At 38.1% G+C, this 15,729-nt stretch overlaps 1 protein-coding gene across 4 annotated transcripts in view; it reads right to left on the bottom strand.

The window, feature by feature from the left end:
- Window positions 1–15,729, bottom strand: part of PIEZO2 (piezo type mechanosensitive ion channel component 2) — a 505,350-nt gene that overhangs the window by 26,515 nt on the left and 463,106 nt on the right. For all 4 annotated transcript variants that reach the window (XM_078153522.1, XM_020985555.2, XM_078153521.1 and 1 more), the window contains 5 exons: window positions 14,901–15,317; window positions 13,018–13,276; window positions 9,620–9,802; window positions 6,109–6,361; window positions 3,486–3,618 (listed from right to left, as the gene is read on the bottom strand). In XM_078153522.1, the coding sequence (XP_078009648.1) occupies window positions 3,486–3,618; window positions 6,109–6,361; window positions 9,620–9,802; window positions 13,018–13,276; window positions 14,901–15,317 (1,245 nt within the window). The remainder of the gene's footprint in view (window positions 1–3,485; window positions 3,619–6,108; window positions 6,362–9,619; window positions 9,803–13,017; window positions 13,277–14,900; window positions 15,318–15,729) is intronic.

The raw sequence follows: 15,729 nt of genomic DNA on the forward strand, positions 1-15,729 counted from the left end.
TCCACCTAGCTGCCCAATCTACTGTATGCACTGACGCTATTTTCATATTTGGAATTAATTCAGTTCTTCATAGAGTCACAGGATTTTGGAGTAAGAAGAAACTTAACAGCCACTTAGTCCAATTCAGGCCCCAAAGGAATCCCCACTTGCTTAACAAGTGATCATTCAATCTTTGATTGGAGACTTTCAATAAGAGGAAGTCCTCTGCCTCTGAGGGCAGCCTATTCCACGTTTGAACATCTCCAAAGGTTAGAGTGAGAGCTTGGACAGCTAAACGGTGAAGCGGCCAGAGCTCTGGACCTGAGTTCAAATCTGACCTCAGACACCTACTAGCTGCGTGAACCTGGGCAAGTCACTTCACCCTGTTTGCTTCACTTTCCTCATCTGTAAAATGAACTGGAGAAGGAAATGGCAAACCACTCCAGATTTTTCTTTGCCAAGAAAAACCCGAATAGAGTCACAAAGAGTCAGACATGAATGAAATGACTGAACAACAAAGGTTAAGAATTTAATTTTCATTTAATGATAAGTCCCATTTTCTTTAGAATTTAAAGTTTACAATGTGCTTTCATAATAATGACTTTGTGAGATAGGTGGCATTCTATATTATGCTGCTCATTTTATAGATGAGGTGCCTGCAACTAAGAGAAGTTAAATGTCTTGCCCCTGGTCAAATAAAATGGTGTGTAAAATACTGGTGACTATCAACAATATTGATGAGGCTTTATTTTGAGACAGTATCGGTCACTCTTCTGTGCTTCTATTGACACTAGGAGGATTCAGAAGGTCCAGCCTTGAGCAGATGAACCCGCTGGATTGGACTGATTTCTCCACATTTAGTTCTCTCAGTTTAGTGCCAGGTTTTTTGACATACAGATATGTTTTTCTTGTGATTTGATTTTGCAGTTTTATAGAACAGATATTACTTCAAGGAAACATGAAAAAGGAGTAGCTCTTAAAAAGCACACTCCACTGAATGTGAGAGATACTGCAGTAGTTATCATTGTGGGGAAGTCAATATTTAAAGGACCATCCAAGCCCCAAATTAAACAGGGTCAGTTGTACCAAAGCACAAAGGAAACTGCAGTTAAAAAAAAAAAGCAATGTTGAGAACTAACAAAAAATTGCCTTAAAATTGTTTAAACCTCGAAAACAAAACCAAAAACCCAACAGACTCTCAAAGCAACCTGAGCAGCTAGAGGTGCTTTTATTGATTCCTTGATAGTGTGGTCCAGGCTTCTTGAAGTTTGTTCTTCCTCTCCCACCCCTACCCCACCCTGCAGAGGGGACATGGAGGTTGGAGGGAGAGAAAATAAATTCGTATTATTTGAAAAACAAACAAATAGCAATAATACCAGTTAAAAGAGCTGCTAACTGTTGCCATGAAGGAAAAATGCTCATCGTTGGCAAGATAACATATAGAATGAAGTACCAGAGATTGGTAAAATAGAATTTTTACTGACAAAACTAATTTTATTTTCATGCAAGACGATACTAAACCATTGTCAGAATGAAAGAATGAATGAAAAAAATTATTAAGTGCTTACTATGTGCCAAGCACTGTGCTAAGTGCTAGGAATATAAATACAAAGGCAAAAACAGTCCCTGCCTTTAAAGGAGCTCACATTCTAATTGGGGAAAATTGTGGGTGAGCCTTAGCTCTGGCCATATTCATCAGATGGTAAATCATCCACCCCCAAAATGTTTTAAGGAGTTTGTACTTCCACCGGGGCTGAGGGAATATAAAGTTTGATAAATATACTGATATACTGAAGGGTAGAATTTCTCAAATTATAGAAATTTCCATAAGGAGCCAGTGTACTGCAACTGGGCCTGTTACAACTCAATGTGTCACACAAGGGTAAGAAAATTATTTGAGAGATGTTTCAATGGTCTGGTGACAGGTCTGATTTAAGGCCCACTGAAAAGCTATGGGCTAGCGGTCAGAACTAGGAAAACAATTAATAGAGTAGTAATGAGATTCTAAAGAAAAACGATTCTGAAAAACTTGAAAATTAAGGCAACTTTCTCCTTACTCCAATCCATCCCCCATATAGCTACCAAAGTGATTTTCCTGAAGTGCTAGTTTGACTATGTCATCCCTCTACTTGATAAACTCTAGCAGCTCCCATTAGGATCAAGTACAAGGTTCTCTGTTTGGTATTTAAAGCCCTTTATAACCTAGCCCTGCCCCCCAGCCTTTCTAGTTTTCTTACGCCATACTTCCTACCACATACTCTTCATTCCAATGACACTGGCCTCCTTGCTGTACCTGAACAACACACTCTATCTCTTGGCTTGGCATTTTGTCCGGCTACAGAAATCCCCATGCCTGGAATTCTTTCCTTCCTAATCTCTGCTTCCTTCAAGTCTCAACTAAAATCCTTCCTTCTACAGGAAGCCTTTCCCAATCCTAATTCTAGCACCTTCCCTTTGTTAATTATTTCCCATTTATCCTGTATATAGCTTGTTTGTACGTATTTGTTTGCTTAATGTCTCCTCCATTAGACTGTGAGATCCCTGAGGTCAGGGACTGTCCTTTGCCTTTTTTTGTATCCCCAGTACTTAGCACTATGCCCGGCACATAGCAGGCACTTAATATATGCCTATAGACTGACTGAAGATCATGAAGCTCAACTCTTGGGAGAGGGCTGATAGACTCATTGCACAAAATGAGACGTGTTTTTTGAATATGACAAACGTCTGGATTTGTTTTACTTGACTGTGCCTCTTTGTCACTAAACTACACTTCTAGTCTTGTTTCACAATCTTGGCTTCTTGCCTCACATCCTTGCCTTGATGCACTCAAAGTCCTGGCATGGATAGTGGGAAAGCCCTATGAGAAATTATTGTACCTACTAGATCTCAATGCCTAGTTTATATTGATTTCTGAAAGTCCAAAGTTACTTGTTTGTTTTATTGTCTACACTGCAATATAGGGTTGTGGGGGGAGGGTAAAGTATAGAACAAAGAGTGGTGTAGACCCCATTGGTTTTGAGGTAAAAAATGCTGGATTTGATTTCTGGTTTTGATTCTTATAACTATTCTAGATAACTGTGAGAAAGTCCCTTAATTGCCCTGAGTCTCACCTTCTTCATCTGGAAAATGGAGATCATAACACGTTCTATCTTCCTCACAGGGTACTTGGGAGGAAACCAATTTGTAAATCACTAAGTGCTACCAAAATGTGAGCTATTATCATAGCAATAAAATACGCAGATTAACTGTGCCTAAAGGAACATTTCATTTTAAAGTATACTATAGTAAGTGTGGGCCTGCTTAATACAATTCAGCAAACATCCATCAGGTACCTACTATGTGCAAGGCAGTGTGTCTTTTACATGACACTTTGCCATAGAAAGAGCTATGCCCATGGCAACGGAAGCAGTTTTTCTTTCATCCCGCATAACATCTGTATAAAGTAATTGACTGTAGGTTTCCGGCCCTATAAGACACAAATAAACTAAACATTTCCAGTTACTCACTTCTTTATGGTGAATGCTTTTGCTTTGATGAGGTGTTCTTGGAACTTTTCCATATACAATTCCCTTTTACTCTTTTGCTTAACGCTGAGTACACTGCTGCCTTTCTGACTACTGTTCCGAGTACTGGTGCTGCCTAGAAATAAAGAGGGATACAAACATTGTGTGAGAAAGAGGGTTTACATCAACACCACAGTCACATGAAGGTTGTATGGTATTATTCAAGAATATAGACTGAGTTAAAAGTGTTTTAGGACAATGTATATAGACGTGGATGCCTTTGAAGTTCTTTCCAGAGTAACCCCAAAATAGAGTAATTCAACATCTGTGACTCCTCTACTTTCAAAAATAATTACACACTAAATTTGGTTTATGACTATATAACTTTACTGGCTAGCATGGTTAATATTTTGTTTCTCGAGTACTAGTGAAATCTATAGCATGAGTAGCAACAAAGAGAAAATAGAGTTTGCAGTACTGAAATGGGAATCAGAAGTTGTAGTTTCTCTAGACTATACCTGAGACCCACAAAATTTCATCTTCATACTATACAACTAAATGAATAATGAGCCAATCATGCAGGGAGAATAAGAGCCACGGCTCTGTAGAGACATTAGTGCCTGTGAAAGAAATGAGGTATCCACTATGTTAGGAAGATCTTAAAATCTTAACAGCCCTATGAGGTAGATGTTATTATTATCATCCCCATTTACACATAAGGAAACAGTGACTGAGTGACGTTAAGTGACTTGCCCAGGATTATACAAATAGTAAGTCTCTGAGACAAGATTTGAATTCATGCCTTTCTGACTCCAAGTCCAATGCTCTATACATTCCTTCTTCCACCTACCAGCCTAAATCCTCGGGCTCTTAATATATAAAAAAAATCACACAGGATAAGAAGGGAGGGTTTGCAATCCTCATTAGTAGAGAGAACATCCTTATAAATGAAAAAAAAAACCCACAAATTGTTCAAAATATCAAAATAAACTTTTTTTTTTTAAAAAGGCCTTTAACCCTTTATACTATTGTTGATCTTCCCCTATTAATACTCAGTCTTGGATTACTCCCACCATCTGCTGCCTTTGCTCCTATTCATATGCTGCTGAATGAAGCTAGAAAAAAAATCATGAAAGTTTGCTCATTTGGTCTACTACAATTTTATGTTACATAATATCAACAGGGCCCTTATTGCCACAAGGTAATCCTTTTATTCCTTCCTAATAGATTCACTATCTCACTCACCAAAGCATTTTTCCATTTTTTTTATCCCTTCTCAAATATCCCATGGTTCCCCATTTCCCCATCTTTTCAGCTGAGAACCTTGCCTCATTTTGATGGAAAAAAATTGAAGCTGTTTGCTAAGAACTCCCTCTTTTCCTCTCCTCTTCAACGCTTATCACTTCCACCATTGTATGCCTGCCTCACATGAAGTAGTGGTTTTGCTCCTTGTGAAGGCAAACTGCTCTAAATGCACAAGTGATCCCATTCCATCCTGTCTTCTCCATCAGATTGCCCCTTCTACATTCCCCACTCTCTCACTAATCTCTCTCTTCCCCTGCCAGCTGCTGTTTTCCTGCTGTCTACCCAACTGGGCCTTTTCCTCCCTTTCCAATCTTCCAAAACTTTACTCCTTCCACATACTCTGTGATAAAAACACTGGCCTCCTTGCTGTTCCTCACACACAACATCTTCCAACTTCAGTTATTTTCATTGGCTGTTTCCTAGGTTTGGAATTCTTTTCCTCTTCATCTCTTCCTCCTGGGTTCCTTCAAGTCTTAGCAAAAATCCTACTCTCTGCAAGAAACCTTTCCTCATTAACCTTAATGCTAGTAGTGCCTTCCCTCTGATATTATCTCCAATTTATGCTATCTATGTCTTGCTTGTACACAAATTGTCTCCTCTATTAGACTGTGAGGTCCTTGACAGCAAGAACTGGGTTTTTTGCCTTTCTTTTTATCCCCATATTTAGCACAGTACCCATATTAAGATAACAATTATTTATTACATGCCTGTTAGCACATAATGGGCACTCAATAAATGCTTGATGACTTCTTTTTTTTTGTCTAGATATTTGATTTCTTTGGTGGAGAGGACCATGGGCTGTAGAAAGCCTCATCTACCAATGGAGATAAGCAACTTATCTGTGAGTAAGAGAATGTTAGAGAATTGTCTATGTCCAAGAGAAATTAAGCAATTTGCCTTTAAAGATGAAAGACGTGGGTTCTTCCCAGTTCCAAGGCCCATTCTATCCTCATCAAAGTAAAAAAAAAACTATAAACAAAGTAAGGCTAGTCAACTCCACATTTCTAATGGTTCTTCTAAGGATTAATGAGTTGACTTGTAAATAATTTTAAGCTCTTCAGTTGAAAGTACAAATGACTAAATATACTCATTTTCCATCACTATGCTGAGGTCCACTAGTTATGCTATCCACTACATACTGTTCACTGTTGATAAGAAATCCAAAACTCATTTCCAGAAATAATCTAAAATTTGGTTATTATAAGGTTTTAGTCTTCAAATCCAAGTAAAATTTCAACAGAAGTTGCAATTATCCCCTACTGTACCTTTAAGAAAACTCTTTAGGAGTATGACTTATGTTACCAATAAGTGGAACAGATACCTCTCTTGGACCTGTTTGAGGAGAAGCTAGATCTGTGGGACAGGTGTGAGTTGCTGCTAGAACTCTTTCGTCTGATGGCAGCCTGTTGCTCTGGGAAGTGGACGTGGACTGATTCCACTGATGCCGCAAGATTGATAGATTTCAATGAGTCAGAGGAATCTCTTCTTCCCATGTTTAGTGAGAGTTCATCATCAGAATCATCTTTATTGGTCCCAGTGTCAACAGTATCATCTTCATCCCATAAACCATGACACTGAAAAAGCACAGGAAGCAATAAGTCATATTGGTAGCAGGAAGGATAAAAAAACCAGCACAAATGAAAACAAACAACATTATTCCCTGGGCCTTGTAATATCAAATGAAGAACTTCAAACTGTATTTCTTCAGAGGAGAAGGGAAGAGCCTTCCAGGCTGGACGGAGCAGAGCTTGGGGATTGTTTTCTGTTTGGAGGAAGGTGGGGATGGGGCAGAAGGGCCTGTGAGTGGAGTATCTATTTAGGAGGGGGAATAATAAAAGAATGAATGGAGAGGTCTGCAGCACACTTCTATTCAATCTTATGGCCTCTTTTCCCAGTTAGTGGAATTAGCAGATTGGATTAGGTGACATTATATCCAGCACTTCACAATGTCCCTAAGAGTAAGAGAGAACAGGAAAGTGATGAGTAGAGGAATAAAAAGAAAACCTAGTTAGAATAATGGGGATAAACAAGACCTAGTTTTAAATTTAGTCTTAGATCTTTAAGATCTAGTTTTGAAAATATGTTCTCTTTATTTATTTATTAGCTTTTGTTATTAAATCAACGTAATTTATGAATGTATCCTTTCTCCCTCTCCTACCCAGAAAGCCATCCCTTATAATCAGTTACAGTCAACAAGCATTTACTAGATTCTTACTACATATCAGGCACTATTCCAAGTGCTGGAGATACAGAGAAAGGAAAAAAAAGTTCCTGCCCTCAAGAAGCTTATATTCTAATGAAGAAGCCAAAATGCAAATACTTAGGTTCAAACAGGGTGTATGAAACAGAAACAGAAGGCAATATGAGAGTGGAGGACATTAGGGCTGGAGGAAGGATGCTCAGGGAATGTTTCCTGTAAAAGATGAGATTTAAGCTGAGTCTGAAAGAAGCCAGGGAAACTAAGAGGCAGAAGTGATGAGGAAGAACATTTCAGGTAAGGGGGAAATCTCATGCAAATGCATAGAGATGATAGATGGAATGTTGAATCCAAGGAACTTCAAGTGGGCCAGTGTAGTTGGCTCAAAGAGTATGTAGAGGGGAATAACATATGACAAGGCTGGAAAAGTAGTGAGTGACTGTGTATAAAGAACTTTTAATGCCAAACACAGGACTTTACATTTTATACTGGAGGTAACAGAGAGCCTCTGGAGCTCACTAAGAAGGGAGGTAGAACATGGTCAGATCTATATTTTAGAAAAAAAATCACCTTGGCAACTGAGTGGAGGATGAGGAGAGACTTAAGGCAGAGGGATCAGTCAGCAGATTATTGTAATAATTCAGGTGAGAGGAGATGATGGCCTCAACTGGGTTGGTATTTGTATAAGTGGGAAGTAGGGATGTATATGAGAGATGTGAAAGTCAAAAGACAAGATTTGGCAATGGACTTGCTAGATGGGGTGAATGACAGTGAGGAGTTAAGGATGACATTGAGGTTTTGAGTATGGATGACTGACAGTTAGACAGGAAGGAGGAGAACTGACCAGAAAGCAATATCATGAAAACCTAGAAAGGAGGGAGTATACAGGAAGTAAAGGCTATCATCAGTGTCAAATGCTGCAAATTGGTCAAGAAGGATCAGGTAAATTTATCTGAGCAATTGGAGAGAGTTCTATGATGATGTGGTGCTAATATTCTAATAAGGTAAGAAGAAACAAGTGTCTTAATGTCTTTCGTGTGCAAATTACATGAGAAAAACAAAAGGGATGGATGGGCTTCATTCTGAGGTTTTGAAGTGAGGAACATAATAATAAATAAAGAAAGAAAAAGGTGTGCAACTTGCAATTTCTCATAATTGAGGTACATGAGAAGAATATTCAAACATGGAGGAAGGGGCAGCTAGGTGGCGCAGTGGATAGAGCACCGGCCCTGATGTCAGGAGGAACTGAGTTTAAATCCGTCCTCAGATGCTTACTAGCTGTGCGACCCTGGACAAGTCACTTAACCTCAATTGCCTAAAAATAAAATAAAAATAATACAAACATGGAGGAAGAAAGAGGCAGGGAGTGTAAGCATCAAATGTATTATCTTATCTTAAACAGATAGGAGGGTTGAACATACGCACAGTTTGGCATAGAAATACATCCAACTCTTTAGAGAAACAAATGGAAATTGGGGAAAGAGGGATTAAGAGGCAGGATAATACTGGGAAAAGAAGTCACAAGCAAAGCAATTTCCTGATACTGAAGAGGGTATGAAAAAAAGTGGAGAGAGAAAGGGAGAGAATTAGAATCTAAGGTGGGGTGGGTGGGTTGTACCTTAGATTACCTCTTAGACAACTAGGGAAAGGTTGAACAAATCATAGTATATAAATGTAACAGAATATTATTACAGCATAAGAAATGGCAAAAGAGTTTCATATGAGTGGAATCTAGACCTGTGAGTTCATCAGTATAGGGAACTCCTGCTTAGAAAACACCATTGACTAATTCAGATTGGAAACTTCTGAAATCTATTGTCTTAGAGAGTTTCCTTGAACACTGAGGAGTGAAGCAACTTTTCTAGGGTCACACAGCCAGAAAGTATCAGAAGGGACTTGACTCTAAGGTGTCCCTCTAACTACTATGCCACATTGCCTGCTAGATTAATTTTCCTAGAACGCTACTTTCATCATATTGTTTTCCTGCTAAAGAACCTGTGGTGGCTCTCAATTGTCTATAGCACCTAATCTAAAATTTTCTTCTTGTCAATTAAAGTCCGTTATAATCTCACCACATCCCACACATCTTCTACTGCTTTCCAACACGACTCCCTTGTTCCATGCAAGGAAGTCTCCTTCCTGTACCCCATATTCCAAAAACATTTCAAAAAAGGAGACATAACACAAATGAATATGATACAATTTAGAACATGCCCAAGTGCAGAGTCTGTACATGTCATGCTCATTCTTGTTTCCATTGCCCTTTGCCTGAGCTGTTTTCCTGGCATCAGTCCCCTTTCCACTTGTCTTTGCTTATGTAAGCCTCACTCATTTTTCATTACTCAGCTTAAGTTACTCTTCCATGAAACTTCCTTGGATTTCTCTAGCCCACAATGAGCTATCCTTCCTGTGAATTTCATTTGCATTTATAATTCTATTTCTCACAATCAGACTCTTGATTATATACTGCCTTGTATTCTTTAATTTTCTTCAATTTTGTAGTTATTCTTTCTCCTTATAAACTTCCCAGGGGCAGACCCTATGTCTTTTATGCCTCTCCTATTTCCTCCATCTGGTAATAATGGGAATATATCCATCCTTCTGGAAGGATTTGTTGATTTGTTGCTTGTCATACCTTTAAAATTGATCGGTGGAAGAAAAGAGCTAGGAGCTGAATAAGATCATAAAGCACATAACCCTCTTTTTTCTCCACTCCAATGATGTTTGGCGGATGGTATGGCTTGTCTTTGTAGAAATCCAGATTCTTGTTCCAGGGAAAGAAGCCAAATTGGAAGAAATATTTGATGACAATGGCCACCTATGTGGAAATGATAAAAATACAAGTGAAAGGTATATTCTTGAAACTTCATTGGTTATATGGCAGAATAATAATTACAATGGAAATGATTCTCTTATAGTTTTGATTGTAGTAGTTAATAGTATGGTACAAGATAAAAACATTACCATTTTTTGCTATTCATTTAAGGGTGGTGTGACATAGTGGCTCTTAGGCTAGCCTTGGCTTCAGGAACACCTAGATTCAAGTTTTGCCTCTTACACACAACAGCTTTGTGACGTTGGGCAATTCACCTAATCTCTCAGTAGTTTATTAAGATTGTAAATTACAAAGGTGTTGTTAATGTGAATCACTGCAAAATTTTCATGTCAACAGCTCTGTAAACCAGATGAAGTCGTAAGTCTCTCCCCATGACCCCAAATCAATTTAATAGCAAGAATAATGTTTTGTTCAAACAAAGGGTTCCCTAAAGAATGAATATGGTAGGTTGGTCACAGAATCATACTATGCCTGCCACTTTCAATTATTCATTTTTATCTCTGTGTTTTCTTCCTCCCTTCCTTCCTCCCTTCCTTCCTTCCTCCCTCCCTTCCTTCCTCCCTTCCTTCCTTTCTTCCTTTCTTCCTTCCTTCCTTCTTTCTTTACTTCCTTCCTTCCTTCCTTCCTTCCTCAGATCCATTTATACCACTCAAACTGGCACTGCCACAACGCCACAATGATTGAATGTTCCATAGCAGTAATTATCTAGTTTTGAGAGCCTAGGGACATTTATTTTTGTGGTTTTATTATATCTCCTATTTCAGATCATTTACTATCACTTGTGTGCAGATTCAGGGGCTTATAGTTTGCTAAAGCTTTACTTTTGCTATGTTCTCCTTCCTCAAGTTATCTTTAGCGACTCAAAAATGCACGAAACAAAAGCTTTGCCTCTCCAGTTATAAAAGATCTAGAAGAAGAGAAAGCTGAAATTAATTTACAATTAGCTTTGGGGACAAACTGAAAATTGAACTTATCCACCCTGCCTGTGGATGACTAAGCATTCACTCTTTTATATTAAGCCTTGTGTATTTCAGGGGTGGGAACCTTCAGCCTCAAGGCCACATGTGGCCCTCTAGGTCCTTAAGTGTGGCCCTTTAACTGAATCTAAACTTCAAAGAACAAACCCAAACCCCCTTAATAAAAGGATTTGTTCTGTGAAGTTTAGATTCAGTCAAAGGGCTGAGGACCTAAATTTGAGGACCTAGAGGGCCAAATATGGCCTCAAGATCACAGGCTCTCCACCCCTAGAACTCCTCAAATCTCAAATATATGGGACAGCTTATTACCTTCAATTGAACAATATTAAGAAAACTGTTTTAACTTCAAAACAAAACAAAACAAAACAAAAGCTTTCTCAAGCACCAGTTTAGATCAATTCAGCAAATATTGATGAAGTAGCTGCCACATGCAAGGCCCAATACTAGATCCTGGGGTCACAAAGATGAGTCTGTCCACTCAAGGAGCTCATAATTTAATAAGGGGAAGAGGCATTTACAAAAATAACTGTAATACAAATACAGTAATACAATAAGGAGATAGCACTTGCGGTGCTGGAGGGATCCCCATACAGGGAAATGTTGGGAGAGTCTTTCAAGCATGAGGGATAGCACATACAAAAGCTCTAGTCCTATCTTGGGCATAAAAATTATCATTTAAGTAGCAAAGAAAGACCATTAATGTACTTTAAACCTTTTGGTTTCAAGACCCCCTATTTTCTTATTTATTACTATGCCCACCATAAAAATTAGTATTGGTTCATCTCTTCAGAACCTAAAGAATCAGGAAAGATTCAGTGAAAATCAGACAAAAGAATTAAAAGAAATTGCAAATGCCATAGTGTCTTCTTTCTATCCCTTTTCACTTAGTTTTCATGGGAATCTGAGACTTTGAATATCTGTTAAATTTGATCAGGCCTGAAAGATTTGGTCTGTTTTACTTTGGTAAAAAGCATGTCTCTTTGCTTTCTGTATAATGGATGGAACTGTGTTTAGCGCTTCCCTTTATATAGCTCCAAGAGGTGAAGTTACCTGCCCCTGACTCATAGTTAGCAAATGTCAAATCTGGGACTTGAACTTAGATTTCTTCTCTCCAAGTGCATTTGCATGTCCATCATGCTAACAAAAAATGAACTGATTTCCAGTATGGGTATTTTCACTGTAGTGAAATGTGAATAGTAGAATTTCTAGTCATAGAACTGAAGAATTAGAGAAGTAACTGAATCTATGTTTTCTGTAATTTAGGTTTGAAAAAAATCTTAATCTTCAGACAAGTTTAGTCCCAAATTGATTAGTTCTGTGGGTGAAACTACTTTTCTTGGTACTGAGGCAGGAAAACCACCTCAGCTTGTTATCCTTAGGTTTCACCCCTGTTGATCAGTCTAGAAGAGTGGTTCTCGAACTTCTTAGTTTCAAGTCCCCTTTACACTTCTAGAAATTATCGAGGACCCTCCAAAGAACTTTTATTTATGTGTGTTATATATTTTGATACTTATCATATTAGAAATGAAGACAATGATTATGAAAATAGATTTGGTTTTGCAGATACCCTGAAAGGGTCTTGGTGACCGCCAAGGGTCCTTGGACCACTTGTCTAGAATCTGTTGGAAAAGGAATTTCAAGTTGGTTCCCAGGGAGCATTGACATCTACCTACCTATCTATCTATCTATTTATCTATCTATCTATCTATCTATCTATCTGTCTGTCTATCTATATTTTTAGTCAGACTAGTCAGCTCACCAGACCTATTGTAGGGCCAGAATCAAACACTGAGTTAAGGTCTCCAGGGAAAATCCTACTACCTCAGATTTTTAACTGGAAGCCAGCAAAGTATAGTAGAAAGAGCACTGGATTGAGAATCATGAGTTTGCAGTTGTAGCACCGGTGTTGTTACTTGTGAATTATGAGATCTTGGCCAAATCACTTAACTTTCCTAGGTCAAAGTTTTCTCATCTATAAAATTAGAGAGTTGGACCAGATGATTTCTAAGGCCCTTTCCAGCCCTAATGATCGATGAATGTCTATGGATGTTTGGAATTTTGTTTTTTTTCCTTAGTTTTATTGTAATACATCTGTTCTGTATCCTGAAGAACATCTGCATGCATATTTGTTTTATACACAACTTTTCAGGAACTTACTAACACATAAGACAAAATTGAGTTGTTAGTAGTATATAGGTACCACGTGATGAATTTACATACCTCTGTATAGACAATGGCTGTCATCCAAAAACGCCTACTGGGCCTAGGGACTGACAGCATGGCCCAGAGGAAGATGAGGATAGGAAGTACAAGGGTAATCATGGAAGCCGAGATCATGTGATTGAGGATAATCACAAAATAACACACCATTTCTGAACGTGCCACTAAAGTGTTGTAGAGAGCATAAAACAGGAGCAAGAATCGAGGTTGGTCAACGTAAAATTTTTCTGACTCTTCTAGCTCTTCATCACGAAACATCCTGTAAAGGAAACAACCCCACAGGTTATAGGAAAAAAAGGATTTTTATGTTAAAATGTTTATCTTCTTTCAAATGTTTCTAATTTGTGGTGGGCAGTTAGCTATAAATCTTCTTGGAATTCAATATTTCAGCAAATCTGTGAAAGCAGAAAGGTCAAAATAATGAATTCACAAAAGATTCAATTTCATTTGCTTGTTTATTCTGAATTCTTGTTTTTCCTGTTTTCTTTTTTCCTTCCCTTTCTTCCTTCTTTCTTCTAACACTCAGCTCATCTACTACCTTCTTCAACGTGCTTTTCTTCATACCTTATGTTCTTGGTTCTGCTTCACCCTATTAATTCTAATTTGTTTTGTTTATATCCTGTACTTACTTGTGTGTATCCCCCCCCCCAGTAGAATATTAACTTTTTGAAGGAAAGGATTGCCTTATTTTTTTGTCTCCCCAATGCCTATACAGCATTTGGGTAATAGTAGGTATTGATTAATATTTGTTGATTGAGATCCAGTTGAAAAGATGCATTTGGCAGTGCACCTTATTGGACTGAGAGGAAATCTTAGAGTCAAGAAGACTAGGGTTTATGACTTGTCTCTGACACATATTGTCTGTCAAATAATTATCGCCCTAAGACCACAAATTGCAGAACAGTTTTAGATTCACATTGGTAGAAAGAGTTAGGAAATAAAGGAAATAAAATTGGCAAATAAATAAAATCATGGATTCTGGGGGAAAAAATCTGTCCCTACAGTTGTGAGAACATAATTTGGTGTTCCTAATTAGAATAATTTATAGGGCTGCAGTAGGAGAAATTCAGGAACTTTATGAGTGATATTTTTCCTACCTATCTCATATTCAACAAGGCTAAGAAAAGCCATCTGAAATCAGCATAAAAGCCAAGTTTTCCCAAAATGTTTTTCTTCAGGATGATAGAATAATAATTCTGAAGAGAATTTTATCCTTTACCTTATAATAATGCTTAAGAAAAAGAAATTAGGCACAGACTTCCAAAGCCTCCTATTGGAGTGAGTGAGTGGAATTCTAAGGTTGTATCTACATAATACAATGCATTCAGATGAAAAGTAAACAAACAAACAAAAAAAAACCCAAAACAAACAAAAATCTCCCCAAAACTCAATTAATCATCTGGGTGTTTTGTCCAAATGATAGAAGATAGACTAAGTTACTAACTTTTCTTTCAGATATCAGACTTGAGTAGAAACCATTTCAGGCTCAATCCAAAAATCACCTTGTTTTGAGTACTAGTCCAAGATCATGTTATATTACAATGGTTTTCTAATAAAGTACTCTAAGTCCTATGAGGCAACCTGCTCAAAATAAAGCTGGACTTGGACAGAAATCAATTACTTTTATTATGGCATATTTCTTGAATAACTGCTGCATACATGGCCAGGACAAACTGGATAGTTTTCAAGTAAAAATACTCTGAAAGGCAAAATCATAGCACTGGCATTTCCCATTCTCTATCCAGAGAAGCAGGGCTTGGGAAATTGTTCCTATATCTAACTCTTAGGATTTCCCCTGTGGTGGTGGTGAAGAAGCCAAGTTAGAGAGTGAACTTGTTGGAAAGTTTCAAAAATGGTGTTTTATATGTTTTCTGAGTTCTTACTTGTTTAAAAGTAGCTCACTGGCTGTCAGCTCATGTGTCAAAGGGAGCGGAATGCTTATCTCCGACTTATCTGTCCGGCTGTCATCTGGACTCACTACCATATGGTTCTTGTCATCAGAGTCATCGTGGGAGCCAAAGGAGAGGCGCTCGAAGCTCACTGCTTTGCTATAGGAAGGTGGGGCTTCTACATCACCATCCACAGTATCGATTGTATCCACGGTATCCATAGTGGAATACTGTGGCAACTCAGCATCTGAGGTGAGATCCACCTCCACTGAGTCCTCATCATACTCATCATCTTCATCTTTTAGCTCAGGCAGGGGGCCCACTACTTCTTCTTCTTGTTCTGCTTCTACTTCCTCAATAGTTTCAGTTGTCCCCTGGCGAGAATATAGCAGGGTACACTGGGTGGGCTCGCTGTTAGAAAAAAGAGAGGATGCAAAAATTACTTTGGATTAACATGGTGATTGCTCACAAAATTCCATTGATTTGAAGAGAAGATACTAAAATGCCCTTTAAAAATGGCAAGGCACTTTCCTAAATATGTATTACCCTATTTATTTTAATCCTTCATTATGTCCTCATAAGCCCTGTATGGTAGAAAATGCACACAGCAGTTCTGTCTCCCAAATGCAAAAGTTAATAAGCTAGTGTAGTTCATGCAAAATGAGCATCACTTCATTAATGAAGCATTTGAAGTATCCTATGATGCATAGAAAGGATTATTGACTTCCAGATCAAGGCATAATATTGACCCATATATTTATTTCAAAATACACAGCTTACAGAAAGCAGAGACTTTGCCAGTCCTAATTAGAAGCTTTTGACT

Source organism: Phascolarctos cinereus, unplaced genomic scaffold, assembly GCF_003287225.1.
Source record: "Phascolarctos cinereus isolate Bilbo 61053 unplaced genomic scaffold, phaCin_HiC Scaffold_4;HRSCAF=312, whole genome shotgun sequence".
Taxonomy (NCBI): domain Eukaryota; kingdom Metazoa; phylum Chordata; class Mammalia; order Diprotodontia; family Phascolarctidae; genus Phascolarctos; species Phascolarctos cinereus.